The sequence below is a fragment of the Fukomys damarensis genome, unplaced genomic scaffold, assembly GCF_012274545.1.
Source record: "Fukomys damarensis isolate Sample0158 unplaced genomic scaffold, DMR_v1.0_HiC HiC_scaffold_14, whole genome shotgun sequence".
In the NCBI taxonomy this organism is placed as follows: domain Eukaryota; kingdom Metazoa; phylum Chordata; class Mammalia; order Rodentia; family Bathyergidae; genus Fukomys; species Fukomys damarensis.
The window spans coordinates 29815223-29835964 of NW_022900926.1; the positions used below are offsets into that span (position 1 = coordinate 29815223).

Genomic DNA, 20742 nt, shown 5'->3' on the forward strand with positions numbered 1-20742 from the left:
TAGTTCTCCTAAGGGAACATAGACACATATATAGAGCCACGTATGGAAAAAACAAACAGACAAACTCCTCTCTGATCATGGAATCATAATTTGCTACCTCCTCCCTCCATTCTCAGGCAGAACCTCAATCCTTTATTTGCATTACTGCTCTCCTTTTAAGGGTTGAAATCTTGGACTGGTAGCAATTGCTATGACTTTTATATCTCCTCCATTAGGCACATCTACTTCTAGAAACTGCATACCTGATGGTTTGTTCTATCCACCGTATTGGCCGTGGAGGGGTGGTCTCTAGTGTTCTGACGAATTCGAGTGGAGTTTTGTTGCTCAATGGTGGAGGAGGTTGGGATACAGAATTCTCTGAAGCATCGTTTGAAATTTTCATCCAGAAACGCGTACAGGACTGGGTTCAGGCAGCTGTTTGTGTAACCTAGAGCAATGCAGAAGTGCCATGAAACTGTTTGGAAAGTGGTTTCTGGGATAGTGATCAAAGCTTTAATAATGACATAAATGTGAATGGGAGTCCAGCAGACAATGAATACGGCCACAACCACCAGCACCATCCTGGTAATCCTCCGCAGGTTCCTATCCTTTTCTTTGGAGCCTGAGAGCATGCGGACACTCTTGAGGCGTAAGATCATCAGTCCGTAACACACTGTGATTATGAGGACAGGCATGATGAAGGCAAAGATGAAGACACAAATCTTCAGGAGGTTCTCCCAATACCAGGTTGGGTGAGAAAATGTTAGGGTACAATCTATGGAACCTAGAAAAGAAGAATTTTAAAGAAAAATCAGCAACGACATTTTATTATATTAAGTATTAATGTTGCCATTTTGTTACTAATTTCTAGCTTTCACCAGGGTTGAGTTAAAGTTATTAATACCCATACCATTAGGGAAACTTTTAAGAAAATTACGAAAGAAATGTAACTTTATTGATCTTTCAGAGAAATTTACTTTAAAAATTTTTCCATTTTGTTGTTTACTTTGACCACATCAAGCTCTTTTCAATAAACAATTATGGATTTCTCAACATAAACTAGACACTTTGTGTAATTTGTATTGATATAAAAATATAACCCTTGTCCAAAATCTCTAGGAATTTCCAGCTAATGCATGGCTTTACTTTTGAGTGGGTAGTTCATTATTCTGCCACGAAGCCTAAGAAGATAAATTTGTCATGTAGTATCTACTTGACATTTTTTTAAAAGCCTAAATTTAACATCCTCTGTGTTTAAGCACAATCACTTTTAAGAGTAATGTTTATATTTAATCATCATTTTGATGAAGTACACAAAGAAAAAAATCATTTGGTAGCAGGGATTGAACTCAGGACCTTGTGCGTTGCAAGGCAGGAGCCAAATCCCTGGCCCTCCAAAAGCATTTTTTTGAAAGACTAATTAAGATTATAATCTGATAAAGATAGTGAACTACTCCATAAATTCTACTTGGCTCACAACATTGGCAACATATCAAGTCCTAAACTGCATATCCTTCAATCCTGCAATGTCACTTACCATGCCTGTATTTTGTTGTTGCCATGAACATTACAGGCAGACCTATGGCAGAAGACAGGATCCAGTTGCAGACATTGACAATTTTGGCATTTCGTGGAGTACGGAAATCCAGGGCCTTGACCGGGTGGCAGACTGCAATATAACGATCCACACTCATGGTGCAGAGGGTGAATATGCTTGTGAACATGTTGTAGTAATCTATGGAGATCACAATCTTGCAAAGGATGGTTCCAAATGGCCATGTTCCCATTAGGTAATTTACACTCTGGAAGGGCAGAGTACTGGTAGCTAAGGCATCTGCCAGGGCAAGATTGAAAATGTAGATATTGGTGGCAGTCTTCATTTTGGTGTATCTAAGGGTGAAATAGAACAGGGACAGAGTCAGTAAAGGCAAGGCACTGACCTGAAATAAAAGTAAGCTTTCAGTGAGAAAATTCTGTGAATTAATGGGAAAAAGTGAGATTAGATATTGAATTCTTTTAAAGTATTAGCTTGGCTACTTATAACCACATAACTATGGGTTAAATATATAATATCTCTGTTTAATAATTTCTTACATGTAAAATCTTGATTTGCTGAGGATTTTGTTTTTAGTGTCCCATGTGATAGGTATAATTGACAGCAAGAGCTTTCCATCAAGTGGTAGAGGAAAAGAAGGGGTAATAATTCTAAATATATAAGAGAATATTTTAGGCTGTTCATGTCGATATAGTCATAATTATTTAACAATATAATAATGCAAATATAGACATATAGATGCATATATTTACACAAAAACACACACACAAATGCACAGGCCACGATGGGGGCCTAGATGAAGCATGTAACAGAGTATGAGCAAAGGGAATGGGGAAATGGGATCCCATGATGGGATCATAGATGTGCACATGCCCAAGTTTAAATTTAAAGGATAAATAAGACTACGAGATGGAGCAAGTCATTCCAAGCAGAGAAAGAATAATAAGAATGCCAATAAATGGATAAAGTTGGCTGGCATTCTGTGTGTGTTTGGCACTGCTGAAGTGTAAAATTCTACCAGGGAAGGGCAGCAAGTTTGAAGTGGAAGGAACATAGAGGACAGACCAAGGAGGATGGGTATCCCGGGATAAGAAGATTAGACTGTATGCAGTAGATGATGGCAAAACTAAGTTAGCTTGTTTTGTTCTCAGTTTTAATAGCTTTATTGAGATGCAATTGACATATAATAAGTGAGACAAAAAGTATAGAATACGATAAATTTTGACATATTGTATGTACTGTGAAATCACTATAATGAAGAGATTGGTAAACCATGGTCTGTAGATTCAATTGGGCTACTGCATGTTTTTGTACGTTGCTCATTGGAACACAACCACACTTATGTACTATTCAAAATTTTTGTTGTGGTGGTAGTCATTGGTGTCTTCTTTTTCAGTGCTGAGGATTGACCTCAGGGTTTCATACATCCTAGATAGGCAAATGCTTTACCATGGAGTTATATCCCCACCTCACATTATTTTGTCTATTTTGATGCTACAATGGCGGGTTTGAGCAGTGATAAGGGTAATCATGTAGCTTACAAAGTGTATCTTTACCATCTTGTCCTTTGCTGAAAAACAAATGTCCACCTCATCAAATTAATTAACATATCAATCACCTAGAAATTTTTCTTCATGAAACTCTTTAATCTTTTCCTCTTGTTCCTCCTTTCCTCAAACCTAGTTTCACCGTTTCCTAGTCAATCACTGATCTTATTGTGCTTTCTGTAGTTGTAAATTTGTTTGCATTTCTAGAATCTTATGCAAAACGTAAATCATTCCACATGGGCCCTTTTTGTGTCTACCTTTTTTTCACTTAGAGTAATTATTCTGAAGTTCATACATGCCGTCACACACATCAATAATTCATTCTTCTGATTTCCAAGAAATCATACCCCTTTGTATGGTTACACTATGATTCAATCCACTCATCTATTACGAGAACACAGATGCATATAGTTTTGGCTATCACACATTAAATGTTATAGACATCTGAATATAGACATATACTTTGCTCTTCCTAAATATCTAGGAGTGCTATCTGTCTTCAAAGCCTGAAGAAAATAGAAATACCAAGTGCTTAGAGATAAGCAGCTATGTTTATAATAAAAAATTCTGAGGTGGAAATATACTTGAAACTATTGAACACTGAACATCCTTTTTTTTTTAAACATTTACATCTATTTACCCTAATTTGATACTAGTATCTCATGACTCTAGGGAAGCATTCATTTCTCATTTTTCAGTCTAATACTTTGCAAAGGGCTCTATTATGTGTTCATGCCATGAAGCTGCGAGTGCTTGGGCCCAGAGGGAATGATCAGGATGATCTTATTTTTTTAACTGAGCATGAGGAGAATTCTTCATTTGATCTTTGTCAATAGGACAAGAAGTGATGAAAGGAATTCTCGATAGAAGGGTGACTGAATCCTGCCCGGTGTCTTTCTGTGATATTTTTTCATGTAATATTTCCCTCATGCATGCACTCCCATCATGATACATTTTCCATCATGTGATGCAGTGAGAGGCTTCCACCAGAGGAGGCTTCCACCAGAGGAGGTGTCATACTTTTTGAAATTTGACCCTCAGGCTGGGGATTTAGCTCAGTGGTTCTGCTACCTGCCTCACAAGCACAAGGTCCCAAGTTCGATCCCCGGTACCGCCCCCCCAAAAAAAAGGAAAAGAAAAGAAATTTAAGCTTCCAACATTGTGGGCTAAGGTAAACCTTGCCTCTTTTTTTATACATTACCCAGCCTCAATTATTTCGTCATAGTAATAGAAAGCAGATAACACAAAAGTCAGTGAATTTTTTTTCCCCCAGGGGGCAGATAGCTGGAGAAAGTGTATATTAGTTTTCCCATAGAGCCAAAATCTGAGCAAATGTATGATGTATAGTTGCTAAAAGAAACCTCTATGAAAACAGATCCAATCCAGAGGATGAATATTTGAAAGAGTAAGAGAAATGCCATACTTGAAACCGGGTCTTTCTTGGACTTTGTTATTTACATGAGATCATTTTAAGCTTCAGCTTGTGTTTACTGTATTCCAGTCATACGAGGATAAGGTCTAACTCATTCAGTCAAGATGGTAGGAAGAAATAGTTTCATACATCCACTGGTTCAGGATCTTAATTTGGTGTCCAGGAAAGTGTTTCTCTTTCCATAAACGTTCAAGAAACTGAAATTATAATGGAGGATTTTATGAATTTTCTCCGGGAAAAATGGTTGAAATTGTTTGTTGAGCTCTAACGTACACATAGGTGATCTGGTCTGTAATAGTTACAGAAGTTGTGTTACTGCCAAAAGGTCTTTCCACTTTTAGATGTGTGTTTGCATTTTTTTTTAAGGAATTGCTTTAGAGGTTTTACTTCCTTAAAGGCTTTTATTGGGGAAAGGTAGAGAAAGCTATTTAACTTGAGGAGATGAATCAATGTAATTTCAATAAGGACTATAAACATGGAAAACCTAAAAAGAAAATTTATACAAGATCCTCCAAAATACAAAAACAAACAAAATAAAAATTGCAAGTGTGATTTTAAGCATTGAATATAACTGATCTTGATGTCCAAGAAATTTAAATATTTTTGATGCCTTTTATAAGCAGAAACCTTTTTCAAAAAGCAGAAAAATAATTTTTGCTTGTAATACCACTGACTATAGATCTGTCAGATCTAAAGCCATGCTTGAATGCATTAGTCACAGCCTATCTAAAAAACCTTATGCTTCATGCCTTATCTTTAACAGAGTGATTTATGCTAAATATTTGGGTTCTTTGAGGTCATTTTTCTGCTCCATCATACTTCCAACCTTTTCTTCAGGTTATCTAAGCTCTAAATATTTATAATGTAGGCTTATTCCAACTTTTAAAAAGTCATTTCCTCTCTAGGGATGAGGAATTTGTAAAACAAAATTAGGTTGTGATCCATCTTGAAAAGGAAAAGTGAGGCAAGTCATGTCAATTAGCTTAATTTAGCCATTCACAAAGCATGTGTATTTCAAATTATTACATTGTATTTGATTTATATAAATTTATCTATCAATTAAAGATAAATTGATAAAATATGAATATAAAATCTATTTCTATGAGCATTTCACAGGAATTAGATAAGTTAGTTTATCTCAAGTTATCCACAAAGACTGTTTTCAAAGATAGCTGGCATTCTGATTCCAAGTACTTATGCTTTGAGTCACAGCAATATATAAGAGGTTTCAGCAATTTTCTAAATACATGAAAGAAAATTCTTTTTTTTTTTTGGTACCAGGGATTGTCCTTGCACTTGTAAGGCAGGCAGCAGAACCACTGAGCTAAATCCCCAGCCACATGAAATAATTTTACAAGAATCAAGGTGTGGGAATTCCAGTTGCCTTCAGCATACATGCAAAAGCTTTAATCTGAAGACCATCTCTTCAGACCATCTGATCAGAAAAGGAGTGATGTTATTCAGCAGATGCAAGCTTTCCCTCTGTTCTGTTCTGTGGTGGTATCATTGCCATCCCAGGAAAGCTGAATGACTGATCAGACACACTACATACCACAAACAGGAATGCACAAGCCAGAGATAGCAAGTGAGCCAAACAGGTGAACTGAAGGGAGAGTCATCTTTGGTCTTTAGTTTTCTTGAGTGGATTTGAGTAGGGCTTCTGGATACTAAAACAATCCTCTGCTATCTTTGACCCTATTGCATGTTACTGTGCTGTGATTGTCCTAAGTGGCTAAATAGGATGAACTGGATGGTATACATGTCTTCTTTTCAGACAGTCTCATCTCAGGGCCTCTCTGGTATTAACTAATATACCCCCTGACCTGGATGGTCTCTTCTAAGCAATGGCTTGAGCTATATTTTTTCTTTCTATTTATCTCATTGGAATTTTCAGATAGATATGTCTTTAAATTTGTTTTAGATGACTGAATAGCTTCATTGTTCTATGAACCCAAAATAATTACCATGCAATTCTTTAAAAAGTTGTGTTCTTAGAATTTTTCAATATTTGACTAATCAGAATGTTTTATGGGGAGTCAAGGTATTATATTGGGGAAAAGACATGAAGCCTGGTAGCTCACCAATTTCTTATGTTGTATATATATCTTTTATTTGTAATATTTATTTTTGTTGTTATAGAGTAAATTCTATCTACCTTTAGACACATTATTCATGATATTTTCTCAACTATTGCTTTCTTTCTTGTTAATTTTGATAATCTTGTGCTAAAAAAAGCACACTGAGTTATATACATGTGTATGCCCAATGGGCTGTGCAAACTATTTTTTACTTTTGAGCTAATCCTTTGAATTGTGATGGCCTATCTCAGTTTAGAAACGAAACTGACTGAAGAGGCATAAAACAAGGAGGAATATATTTTAGAATCCAGTTTGTTGGTTTTGTACCACATCATGCCCTTTATGTTACAACTAACTTTTACTAAGAGTTCATAACAGAGGCAGAGGTGGTATTCAGAGGACTGTGTCTTCTTCTTGGGCTTGTTCTGCTATTTCACATTTTTACCAAATTAAGTGTAGGAAGGTGTATATTTAATTCAGAGAGGATTCACTCAGCCTCTTATAAATGTCTGAACATTTCCAACTGTAGTTGGAAAGGTACACTTACACTTGCCATGACTTCATATTTTTGATGGAGAAAAACAGAATATCATCATTTAATTTTCATGATTAATTTGGTAAATCAAATGAAATAAAAGTGATTGTCCCATATTTCAGATTGTTAATAGGTAACAAGTGTTCAAATGAGCATCTGTAATTATTTTCATGGGGATGGGGGATGCTGAAGAAGGGGAAGAGAGATTCTAAAATAACACAAGCTAAAAGGAAAATTAATGATTACACTCATTTTCTATTAACTTAGAAAAAGGTCGTGTATTAGTTTGTTACTTTCTGTTTTCCTTTTCGCAATCTTAGCAAAGGAGGGAGCAAGGAATCTCTTACTTTGCTGTAAAATATTCTAAAACATTTAATTCCATCGATATTTGTATCAAAGTGATGCCATGTGGTCACTGACAACATTTCCAAGCAGCTACTGTTAACAAAAAGTGAGAGAGTAGTGAACTCAGACATCTGCACCCTGCAGAAGGAAAATAATGACCGTTTGCTAGATTGCTTCAAAAGAAAAAGTAGAAGCTTCCAAACACTGAAATTAAGAGATACTGTCTTCCAGAGGTCAACTAACTATTCCATGTGTGTCACCGGAGTAGGATGTACATCGGAGTCTTTCTGATTGTTATTCTCTCTATCCACATCCTCTTCACCTTTTTGTCTCTCTTTATGTTCTCTAGTCTCTGGTTCTATAATGCCAATTAATGTGAAAAGTACTTTTTAGATACAGTAAAAGAGTTTTGTTTTTTCAGAGCAGTGATGTGTTAAAATTATATTTATACATAGAGTGTTAAAATTATATTTTTATTTTTTGTATTTGGTGCTAGGAACAATAAAAGTGAAAGTTATCCCCCGAATAATTGTGTAGAAGCTAATGGCCTGCATTTCTGTTACATGAACTCTCTAGCTAATGTCATCATTTCATTCTCTTTTGGTTCCTATCACCCGTTTTCTTCATTTCTCTTATTTCATTGTGTGCATATTGGTAGGGTTCTTCAAATCCTCTTTCCGGAATTGGAAACTGGGAGCAGGATGGAGACAGCACAGGGAGACACGCTTCCTGTCTCATAAAGGAAGTGAGAGGAGATTCTTCATTATACCCAAAGGACCTTGTTTAGTAGTTTTGGGATTAGGCTTTTTGGAAGTTGCTTATTTCTTGCTTTATTTAATTTCTGAAAATTTTGTATCAGGACATAAATAGCATTAGTCTTCAGAAGTTTATATGAAAAAGTATATTTTGAATCTTTGATTTCTGTACTCTATGATAATGTTTATGTGTCCAGAAAATATTATGTGATTTCTCTGATGTATATAAGCAGTTACAATTGGATGAAATATTCATATCGGTCACTTTAGGTTTTTATTTACAAATATATATTTATTCTTTTGAATCAAATGACTAAAAACATCATCAGAGCATGCATCTCAAGAGCAAGGGTTTTTGGTTACACAGAAAATAATATTTTGCTTTTCTTCTAAGCACCTGCACTTGTTTGGAACTTAGAAATAGCTTTGAAGTTAGGACTAGAAAGTAGGAAGTATCTTATAATTTTATACCTAAAAAATAACAAAATATGTATTATCAGTAACTTTAAATAGGATACATTCTTAGTATTTCTTTAATACTGATGAAACAAATAGACAATTTAGAAATATAATAATTTCACCAATATTAATGTCCTTTTTGGAAAATATCAAAATCAATATTAGAAAAGGTTTTATAGAAGTTTTTAAAGCTCAGGTTTATGCTCTAGACTATAAACTTTTAGATGGTATAGACTGTGGGCAAAACTATTTTCTTTTACTTAATAGTACAAATATTAGGTTTTATATACAGAATTGGTGGTGGGTGGGCCAATGTCACTTTTGATAATGTATATATTTTGCTCAGTCAATATAAATAAAATCTGAATGGTACCATGCATGGAAAGTTAAAAGAAATAAAAGAAGAGGGAATTAATTTATTTATTCAGCACAAAACCCAATAGAAAAAGGGCAGAAGAAAATATTTGTTGAATGAAATTGAATAAAAGAATAAAGGTTTAAGTTACTTTATTTTATTGTGGTAAAATAAAAAAAATGTTTGCTTAGGATATGAGTAACTCTTAGTAGTAAAAACAGATGGAATATTCCTTTTTGCCTTATAATTTGTTGTTTTAAAATTAGCAGCATTTAGAGAAATTTATAGCTAAATGGATGAATATTAAGGCAATACTTTTAAGTAAAATAAGTAAGACACACGTGCAAATACGGAATAGTTTCTCTGGCGTGAAAAACTAAGTGTTAATAAGGATCAAAATGTATAATTTATATTGTACAATAGGAAGAAGAGGGCTAAAGGCATAAGGGAAGTAGGAGGAGTAGGGGAAAGGGAAGAAGAGAAAAGAAAAAATATGAGAATAGGAAAAAATGGAAACAAAGTCTTTGTAAATAGGGAAGGGTGCAGGGGGTAAAGGGAAGACAGGGGTATGGGAAAAAAGTAACCAACATACATCATGTAAAGGTACAAGATCCTAACGATGAATGCAACTGTACTGTATACTTTAAAAGTATCAATAAACTTAATGAAAAAAATCAGTGGCAAGAATAACAACATGGATTAACTTTGGTCATAGTCACGGAATGAGAAAAAGTAATATCAAAAAGATACATTCAAGACCATATTTTCTAATTACTTTGCTTTATGGAGAATAATTGAAGGCACAAAGAGCTACACGTATTTGTGATTCTCCCTTTCCTTTCTTTTCCCTGTTTTTAAATCTAAAATGGAAACAAGGCTGCTGTACTGTGAGCCATGTATATTTTTGGGAGTGCCTTCTGATAATGTAAAGCAGTTTGTCCCAGCACAACTGGGCCCACTCTATAGGTAAATCAGGTAAATGTGCAACATTATTTTACCTTCTTATAAAAGATGGCTATGCTGAAAGTACCCTGGAAATTTTTAGAGAATTACTCATTTTAAAGCATGTCGCAGTGGAAGAACACTGACGGAAAAAGCACGTATAGGAAAGAGAAAGTCTAGTGGTCAGATTTGCTAACTGCTGAGGGATCGAGTAACACATGTACAGGGCCATGTCTGTGGATTTTAGCAGAATACACATCACTGAGGTTTTCAAGAAGTTTCATGGAGTGGATGATAAATAGATATGAGGTAAAAGTAAATGGGGACTAGGGGGTGAAGGGAGGGCAGGGTTAAGGGGAAAAAATGAGAACCAAGACCTGTCATGTAGAGGTACAAGATCCCAACAATGAATGTAACTGTACTGTATCCCTAAAATGTACCAATAAACTCAATTAAAGATAAAAAAAAAAAGTAAATGGGGACTGACGACCTGGAGGGAGAGGGTGTAGGCAAACTCTTGAGGTATTTTGGCTTGAAGCGAAACGGAGAGGAATATGATTTCAACAAAGTTTTTATCTAAAGCTTGAGTTGATATGCAAGAGAATGTTTTATGCTATTGAATAAAGTTGCAATAATGGAAATGTGGCGAAGCAGGGATAATTGAGGGTACATCAATATGCACGGTGTCTAAGACACTGAGGAGATAGGATTCGGAGTGTGTGGAGTGTGACTGGTTGGTCACTGCTGATTGTCACTGGCAACAGGGCTAAAAATATGAGTACAAATACAGAAAAGGTTTGTAGATTTCTTGAACATTTTTACCTTTTTATATTTTCATTGAATGCCCTTCTTGATCTCATTTTCTATTTTGTAAACTAGATTTATTTGTCTTTCTTTCATTTTTTCCCCAGAAAATGTTTTAGGAAGTATCCATACTCACTGTCTTTCATTCTGTCAGGGGGGCACCTAATAAACTTTAATGAAATGAATAAATGAAGCAAAAATTTTTAGAATGAACAAAAGAGGTGATAATGAAGAAATATGGGAATTTTAGAAGAAAGAGCAAAGAAAACCAGGCAAATAAATATTTGCTTGGTAGCATTATGGGTTCATTTGAGGTTTTTAGTTTATAAAACTAATGTTTATGATGATGCACTAGAGAGTTCAAGTCTGAGGAGGTTTCAGATCAGAGTCTGGAGAGGAGATGTTGGTCATCTGAAAGGGGGTAATTCTCAAAGATCAGATTTTTGAGTTCCTGGTGGTGACTGGTTATAGGGTGTGAATATGGAAGGTTGGGCCAAAATTAAGATTAAGGTAGAATGTTGTATCACTCCTGAGCCCATTTCAATTATATATTTATTTTTCTACACACACACACACACACACACACACACACTTTTAAATGCATTTAGTTGGGTACACTGCCTTTATAGTAATTATAATCACACACACACACACATACCTCACAGTAACCTAATAAGTTAGCTTCTATTTAATATGCATGCTACATGGATTATTTTCTTAACAAGTGGTACCATACTTTAGATGTCACTTCTGAGTTTCTTTAGCTTTTTAGTCAGCAATATAATTTTGTAGGCCTTCCATTTTTATGCAAATAGATGTAATTCATTTTTATAGGCATATAGTAAAAATTTACCTGATTATTCCTCAATTTTTATATTTTGTTTTACCGATCAATTATGTTGTTCATATTTCAATGTTAGTAACAGTGCTGAAATGGTGTTGCTATATCTGTCTCTGGGTGATACATGCAAGTCTCTGTTTGGCCTGGTTATAGTAGATCACAGGGCATGCACAGTTTCTACTTGGAAAGGGTCTTCCCGTGCTTGCTTCGGCAGCACATATACTAAAATTGGAAAGGGTCTCCCAACTTTCCAGCAAAGTCCTTATACTTCCACTTGTAGCACATGATCATTTCTGGTTCTTATACCTTCCCAATATTTGATGTAAAAAACTCTGATTTTATTCCATTACAAAGTGTCACTTTTCCCTCTTGTAGTATTTTAAATTTCCTAACATTTATATTCTTTTTTTATTCAATAAAGTGTGGAAATTTAAAAAAAGCTTCATTATGCTTAGCATTCAGAGGCCCTTACATTTCAAAATCATCATTTTCCTTAGTGATGGGATATTTAGAACTATTATTTCTTCAAATATTGCTTCTATTTCCTTTCCTCTATTCTCTATATTAATAAACAATTGTGAGCTTTTTGTATATCCTTCTGCATATTATATGTTTCTTCATATACTCCATTCACACCCCCTTTACTGCTTTCTTCCAGCAATTAATATGCTGTTGGTTTTTCCTCATTCTGTTTTCCAGCTCACCCACAGAATTTTGAAGACTAGACAATGAGATGGACTTGAGGAATACATAGTATGCTGGTGACTAGTAATCACTTTTCATCTACATTCTAATCCTCCAGAGACTTGCTGTTCTTCTAGAAGCAACTAGGACCTCTGCTCCGAGCATTACACCAGTTTTATAATAGACACACTCGTTTCTACATAGCTTGCAGAGTGGAACATGCGTGAGAGCCATCCACCTGCTGCTCCCACTGTGGAAATCCACTTCGCAATGGTGTAATATTGGGAGTTGTCTGATACTTACATTGTCTGTTCTCATCATAGGAAGTCTTTCAGGCTTTTGGTTTATCCAGTGTATATCAGCTTTCTGTTGCTGGGACAGAATATCTGAACTTAAAGGAAAAAGATTTATTCGGCTCACAGTTGCAGATGTTTCAATCCATGATTGGTTAATTCTAAGGTAGAAACATCATAAAAGAAGCACACAGAAGAGGAATGGCATCCAGGAATTAGAGAGGAGGGGCAGAGCCGGAGAGGAAAGGACCAATGACTAGAAATAGTCTTTTAAGATCACACCCTCCTGACTCACACAGTTACATGCAGAAGCGAGCTTTATTAATTTCATAGGTATCTCTCTAGCCATTCAAGTTGACGATCAAGACTGAGTGGGAGATCTTCCTTTCTGCTGATTTTGTATTTTCTGAGTAAAAGCAGGCATGACTCTAACCTCCTTAATCACCCTCAGATTCATTGTTCACTCCTCTCCAAAGGAGAAATGACACACCTGGTTTGTAGGTTCAGCATAGCGATTTGCATATGTACAGGTTTCTCCCTGTTTGGTATCAGCTTCCCAAAGTAAGCATCTGCTATATCCAATGACTCTATTGTGTAAAACTTTGAGAGGTTGCTTTTCATGTTGGGAGGTCACTTGTGGCCCAGTTTTGTGCCAAGCTGTGTTATTATGCATAATTCTGAGATTAGAATTAAGAAACTATTGTCAGTGAAAATTTCAGTTATAAACACACAAAAAAATTGACCAATAAGGTTAGTATTTCTTGTCTATTTGCTAATTTATTTTCTCATCTCTTATTTGGTTTGATCACTGGCCGTGAAAATAGGAATAACCATAAACAGGGCTCTTTAAACTTGCACATTGTCTCTCCCCCAAATATCTCCATCATTTTTATAAATTGATACATTTATAAAATGGATATCTATTGATTTGTTGCTTTAAGTTATGTTCTTGCAAAAATAATTTCTAAGATATTCTGGGTTTTAGGGACTAAGAGTGGATCTTATGCTTTTTCTTAATCATCTTGAAAACAAAAGGTTGTATTTACTTTAAGGGTTTAATGTAAATAATGGATTGAGGCAATTATGCTATTAATGAACTTGAGAGTAAATTTCAACCTTTTGTATGCTTTTACATGGTATGTTAGTGTTGAATAACAGATATAATGATTACAGTGGTGTTATATGTTTTATCTACTAGTCTGGCAGATTCTGTTCTATTCATTCCAGAACTACCTTCATTCTTCACATTACTGCCTGTATTGATACCTGAGCAGAATGATTAATTTTCCTGACCCTGATCCCCTCCCTCATTCTTTCTTTCTTTCTTTTATTTTATTTTTGTGGTACTGGGGATAGAACTTGGGTCCTTGTGCTTGCGAGGCAAGTGGTGGAACCACTGAGCCAAATCCATTCCGCCACCTGCCTCTCATTCTTTCTTGATCCTTGCATATTCTTAAAATGTCTTTTAACAAGAATAAACCATTCCTTCCAATTATCATGTTATCTTGCCACTCCTAATTCATCCTAAGTTTTCTTTTTCTCTTATAGCCAGAGGAGAAGAAGGGATGACATATAATGGAAATGTTGAGTAACAGTGAAAAGAAAAAAGCCCCTGACAGCTCTCAGGGAGGTAGTTTAACTGCTAACAGGCTGTGGTATTCCCTTGTGGAACACAATGCCATAGGATATCCGCAACAGATGAGGATTCTCCTTGACCATTGCACAAGACAAAAACAGGTTTTGATTTATATGTATGTCTATAACAGAGATAAAACCAACATCCCCTGCAACTATGACAGCATCAGACTCCTCCTGAGTAATGTTAAGTGATTCCTTCTTGGCTAATGGCAACTCCAGTGTGGCCCTCTTACACATTCCTCCTAGATAAAAAGTTATTGATTCATCAAGTTACCCTTGTTGTGGGACCTTCCAGCAACCTTCCTGATACTCCTTTGCTTCCTTGAATTGTCTGCCAAAGCACCAACTATGACCTATAATCCCTGTGATGTACTCTTTACTTGCCACAAGGTCAATAAGCCAGTTTAAAGAAACATTTTTTGACAGCTGGTATGTTGTTAGTATGTTTTGGATGGTAAGCACCGATGGTAAGGTGTACTTGGAGAAAACAATGAAGAGGAGGTTATATGAGGTTATATATGCCTGCAAAATTAGCAATTTGAGGGAAGTGTTAGGGATTTCCAGAAAGTTAACTCTTGTCCTAAACTGCATTCCACCATGTAAGTACTAGTTGAACAAGCTTTAGAGCCAAAAGACATCAAATGAAGACCAGTTTGGTCAATTATAGTCAACAGTTTATATATATTATGTTTTGAATCAAGAATGACTCCCAAATTCTCATGTACTTTTCTAAGGTGAATCAGTGATGAGGGGTACAGCTGATGTGCTGTTAGGAGTGGGACTAGTTAGTGGTAGGAAAACCGTATCTGTCCTCACATCTCCTCCTTTCTTTCTCTGCTTCCTAGATGCCAATATATGGGCAATTTTCTTCTGCCCAGACCATTCTATACTCTTTCTGTGTTGAAGCCAGTTGACTGTGAAACTGTGAGCCAAAATAAACCTCTCCTCCTGTAAACAGTGAGTGTTGGACGTGATGTCTTAGTGACAAAATAACTAAGATGTTTATTGTGGGCACTTCTTAGGATATTTTGCATTTTACAATGACTATACAATGTCCCTTTAATTCGAATAATCAGTGTTGTGACATTTAAGAGAAAAAAAAAAAAATACCTTTAATGGTTGCAATTTTCCCAGAGATTCCTGGGTCATAGCAAAAGTATAGTCTATCTTAAGAGTAAGGTCAACTCCATTCAACTGGTTATGATCTGTGAGTAACAAAACTACCTTTACTTTGTCAATTACTTCTACTTTGGCTTACCAATTAAGTCATAAATAAAATACTCCAGCATAGTCTAGTGGGAAGGACACTGGGTTTGAAATTACAATATGCAGGTCTTTATGGCTTTAAACAAGTTTTTGAACCTTAATTTCTAGAATAGGAAAGAGGTGATTATGTTACCACCATAAATTACCACTAAAACAATTAAGTGACCACAGATAATTTTGACATTATAATCATAACCAACATTTATTTACTGCTCACATTTTACTAGTTATTGCTCTAAGGAGCTTACTTGGAAATTATAACTTCATTTTCATAACAAATTTACTGAAAGACCTGATCAGTAATACTATTGGCAAAGAATCTAAGCAAATGGCTGAGTAGGAAGCACCAAGAATCTGTCCCCCCACCACCTACATAGCAATTTCTCTGTAAATGTTTTAGAACTTCAGAGTATATTGAAGTTAAAAGCCTCTAGAAGGTTTGAACAGTTAAGTGCAGTTAATTCTGGTCTATTTCAGCTCCTAGCTAGCAGCTTCTCACCTTCTCTCTTTAGTCTGGTGGCAGGCAGTGCATGAGCTGCAGGAGCAGCTTGTACATAACTTATGAGAGCAGGGTCAGTAGTATCTGCTTTCCAAATGTCATGATGCGTGTTCTCACTACTGAATTCTGCTCTGTTTGCAGACCAAAAGGCAAGCATCAGTACTGCCCTTCAAGTTGCCAATTTAAGTGAAGCAACTTTCAGGCATTTGAAGGCCACAGCCTTTCCCTGAACTTTATTCATTTTACCTTTTTATTTCTTTTTTGGGAACCAGATTTTAAAGATCAGGACACTCAAAAGCAATTGAATATACAAAGAAAACACGAGAGTTACTATACATGTCCAGGGAAAGGCACAAACTCAGCATAGCCTGAAAAGGCTTTAAATTTACACTTCTGGCTGATCCTTGGCACAGACAACTGTTGAAATAAAAGCCAAACAAAACAAAATAATACAAACCTCAAGGAAAGGGAGGAATCCAATTTCCAGAGTTATCATATTATTGCACTCCAGCCAGATTTATTTTAAACAAAATAGTGATGAGATATACAAAACAACAGCAAAGTACATCCTAGAGAAAAATGACCAAACAGAAATGGTTCCTGAGAAAGACTGGATGACAGAACTTCTAGAAAAAAAAACAGAAAGAATTTTCTTAAAATTTTTCCAAGAACTAAAAGAAGATTCTGATAAAGCCATGAAAGAAGTGTATGAACAAAATGGAAATATCAATATAGAAATAGAAAATCTAATTTTTAGCTAAGCTGTGACACAGATGCATGAAAATTTTATTAGCATAAAAGTATTATTGAAACTTTGTTTTGCAACTCCACATTTTGTTTTCTATATAATTTTAAAAGACTAATGCATTAGAGATACTTATCACAAGTAAATAGAAATTCTTGAATACATCTACAACTGAGAGAATAAATCAGTAAGAAAAGTATTCCAATAAAGAAAAAGCCTGGACATGATAGATTAACTGGCAAATTGTATCATTGAAAGACTTAATACCTATCCTTCACAAAGATTTTTAAGATGTTGAAGAGGAAAGACTTGTTCTGTGATGTTTTGACACCAAAGCTAGACAAGGATATTTCAAGAAAACTATAACCAGTATTCTTTATGAAAATTGGTACAAAAGTCTTAAAAAATATTATCAAAATGAATTATTCAGCATATTACTATTATTATGTATCATGAACAAATGAGATTTATTTCTGGAATGCAACGGTAGTTCAATATATGAAAATTGATCAGCATAACACTTAATTTCAATGGAATGAAAGGAAAAAAAGTAATAATCTCATTTAGTGTAGAAAATACACTTGACAAAATTCAACATACTTTCATTATAAAAACACTTAGTACAATGGGAATAGAAGGAAACCACTTTGAAATATAAAAATCTCTGTATGAAAAACCCACAGTAAGCATCACACTCAATGGTTAAGTGGTTAAAACTTTTCTCCTAAAATCAGGAATAAAACAAGGATATCTACTTTTCCCATTTCTATTCAGTATAATATGGAACGTACTAGGTAGAGATAATACATAAAATAAAGAAGTTAAATGTATTTAATTATAAATAAAGAAGCAAAATGATTTTGCTTGGAAGTGATATGATGTCATATTTATAAAACCCTAAAAGTTCCACAGAACCTGATGGAACTAATAAAATGATTAGAAAATTAGCAGGTTAAAAATCAACACACAGATACTAGGTAACTTTCCTTTAACAATGCACAATCTGAAAAGGAAAACAGAAAATCAGTTTCATTTAAAATAGTCTGAAAAAGAATGGAACTTAGAATTTAAGAATGGGTAATGAATGTACAATTAAAACTGTAAAACATTGCTGAAGTAAATTAAAGAAGGAATACATAAATGGGAAGACATTCTATGTTGATGGGTAGGAGAGGTAATATTGTCAAGTTGTTATTACTCCCCAGAATTATCTAAGGATTCAATGCAATCGTTATGAAATACTCAATAAATTCTATATAGAAATGGAAATATTCATCTTAAAATTCATACATAATCTTGAGGTTCCCAGGACTCTTTAAAGAATCTTGAGAAAAAGACTAAGCTGAAGGATTCATACTTCCTCTCTTAAAACTTATTTCAAAGCAATAACAATCAAAACGGAGTGGTAGTAGCATGAAGATACATATAGACTAATGGAATAAAATAGATCTAACAAAAATAACTTTTTGTATCTGACCAAATGATTTTTCAACAACAGTGCCAAAACCATTCAATTGGAAAATAACAATATTTTAAACAAATATTACAAGGAAAACTAGATACTTACATGCAAAAGAATAGTTATTACCTTACTTAATGTGAAATTCAGAAATTACCCTTAAGTGGTTTAAACGCCTAAATATAAGAGCTAAAACTATAAAACTCATAGATTTATACATAAGGAAAGATTTCACAGCATTGGATTTGACAAATATTTCTTGGGTATAACATCAAAGGCAATAATAGTAAAGCAAACTAGAGAAAAATTGGACCTCATAAAAATCAAAGGGCTTTATCAAAGTAGTATAAACAAAATTTACAGAATAGAAGAAAATATTTACAAATAATATATTTGATAATGGATTAATATCCAGAGTAGGCAGGGAACATAGAAACTTAGTAACACAAAATGAACAATTTTTAAAATTGAGTTTATTGGTACATTTTAGGCATACAGTACAGTTACATTCATCATTGGGATCTTGTACCTTTACATGACAGGTCTTAGTTCTCGTTTTTTCCCCTTGTCTCTGCCCTCCTTTCACCCTCTCCTCCCCTCCCCATTTACAAACACTTTGTTTCCACTTTTTCATTTTCTCCTATTTTTTTCTTTTCCCTAATTACCTTTCCCCTACCCTTCCCACTTCCCCTACATCTTTAGCCATTTTCTTCCTATTTCACATTGTCAATTATCTCATTAGGATCTTATGTACTATTATAGTTTTTCACACCAGGGAAACTATTTGGTATTTACACATGTGTGACTTATTTATTTCACTTAGGAGTATATCCTCAATATCTATCCATTTCCCTATGAATGAATCTAATTTCTCATTCTTTATGGCTGAGTAGTATTCCATTGAATAGAAAAACCACATCTTCTGTATCCAGTTTCCAACTGATGGGCAAGTGGGTTGTTCCCAAGTTTTAGCTATTACAAACTGTGCTGCTATAAACATAGGTACACATATATATCTCTGTGATATAGTTCTTTTAATTCTTTTGGAAAGATACCCAGCAGAGGGATGGCTGGGTCAAATGGAACCTCTAGTCCCAGCTCTTTGATGCAACTCCATATTGATTTGCATAGTGGTTGCACCAGTCTACACTCCCATCAACAATGGAGAAGGGTTTTTTCCCCCACAATCCTGCCAACATTTGTTATTGTTGGATTTCTTGATAGTAGCCATTCTTTGTGGTGTGAGGTGGAATATCAGTGTTTTTTTCATCTGCATCTCTCGAATGACCAGTGATGTAGAACAGTTTTTCATATATTGACTTGCTGCTTTTACTTCTTTGTCTGAGAAATGTCTGTTCTCAGATAAAATGAACAATTTTAAAAACGAATTTTTAAAAATGGACAGAAGACTTCCTTCTCCAAAGAAATAACATGAATAACCAATAAGCACATGGAGAAATGCTCATCATCACTAGTAATTAACACTAATCATTGGTGAAACGCAACACAAAACTACAGTGGAATAGCACCTCATGGTCATTAAGTGAAAAATAACAAGTATTGGTGAGACTGTGTAGAAAATAGAACCCTTTGTCATTGTTGATGATAATGTAAAACAGAATTTTAGTAAGATCCTCAAAAAATTAAAATAGAATTACCCAGCAGGCACAGCACCACTGAGCTACCTCCCAGGCCCCACAAAGTGTAGGGGAAGTGGGAAGGGTAGGGGAAAGGAAATAAGGGAAAAGAAAAATAGGAGAAAAGGAAAAAATGGAGACAAAGTCTTTGTAAATAGGGAAGGGTGGAGGGGGTGAAAACAGGGCAGGGGTATGGGGGAAAAATGAGAACCAAAATCTGTCATGTAAAGGTACAAGATCCCAATGATGAAAGTAACTGTACTGTATACCTAAAAAGTACCAATAAACTCAATGGAAAAAAACAGAATTACTACATGACCCAGAAACATCTCTTCTGGGTGTATACCCAATGAAATGCAAAATAAGGTTTTGAAGACATACATGAATGATACCAATATTTAAAGCAGTGCTATTCAGAAATTGTAAGACTTAATCATCACTAGAGTCCTGTGGTGGATGAATGGATAGGCAAAATGTGATACTGATATAGAGTGGAATATTATATAGCTTTTCAAAATAAAGAAATTCTTACATAGGCTACATGTATCTTGAGAACATTGTGAAGAGAATTAAACCAATTACTAAACAGTTAATATTTAGTAATTATGTGAGATACCTAGCTTAGTCAAAATCATATTTATAGGTGGTTGTCAAAGATTAGTGTAAGGGAAGAATGGGGAATTATAATTTGATAGATACAAAATTTTATTTTGTGAATATAAAAGGAGTTTTGGAAATGTTTACATAATAATATTAATATGATAAAGACCATTAAATTGTACACTTGCATTACAGTGATATATGCATACCCATGTTTATAGCAGCATAGCAGTTGATTGACCTATATGCCCATCAAAAGATGAGTGATAAAGCAAATATTATATTATATTATAT

At 34.7% G+C, this 20742-nt stretch overlaps 1 protein-coding gene across 1 annotated transcript in view; it reads right to left on the reverse strand.

Moving 5' to 3' along the window:
- Oprm1 (opioid receptor mu 1) overlaps positions 1-20742 on the reverse strand; it is a 61812-nt gene that overhangs the window by 22359 nt on the left and 18711 nt on the right. Inside the window, exons 2-3 of the mRNA XM_010628874.3 lie at positions 1517-1869; positions 243-763 (exon numbers count right to left, since the gene is read on the reverse strand). Coding sequence (XP_010627176.1) covers positions 243-763; positions 1517-1869 — 874 coding nt within the window. The remainder of the gene's footprint in view (positions 1-242; positions 764-1516; positions 1870-20742) is intronic.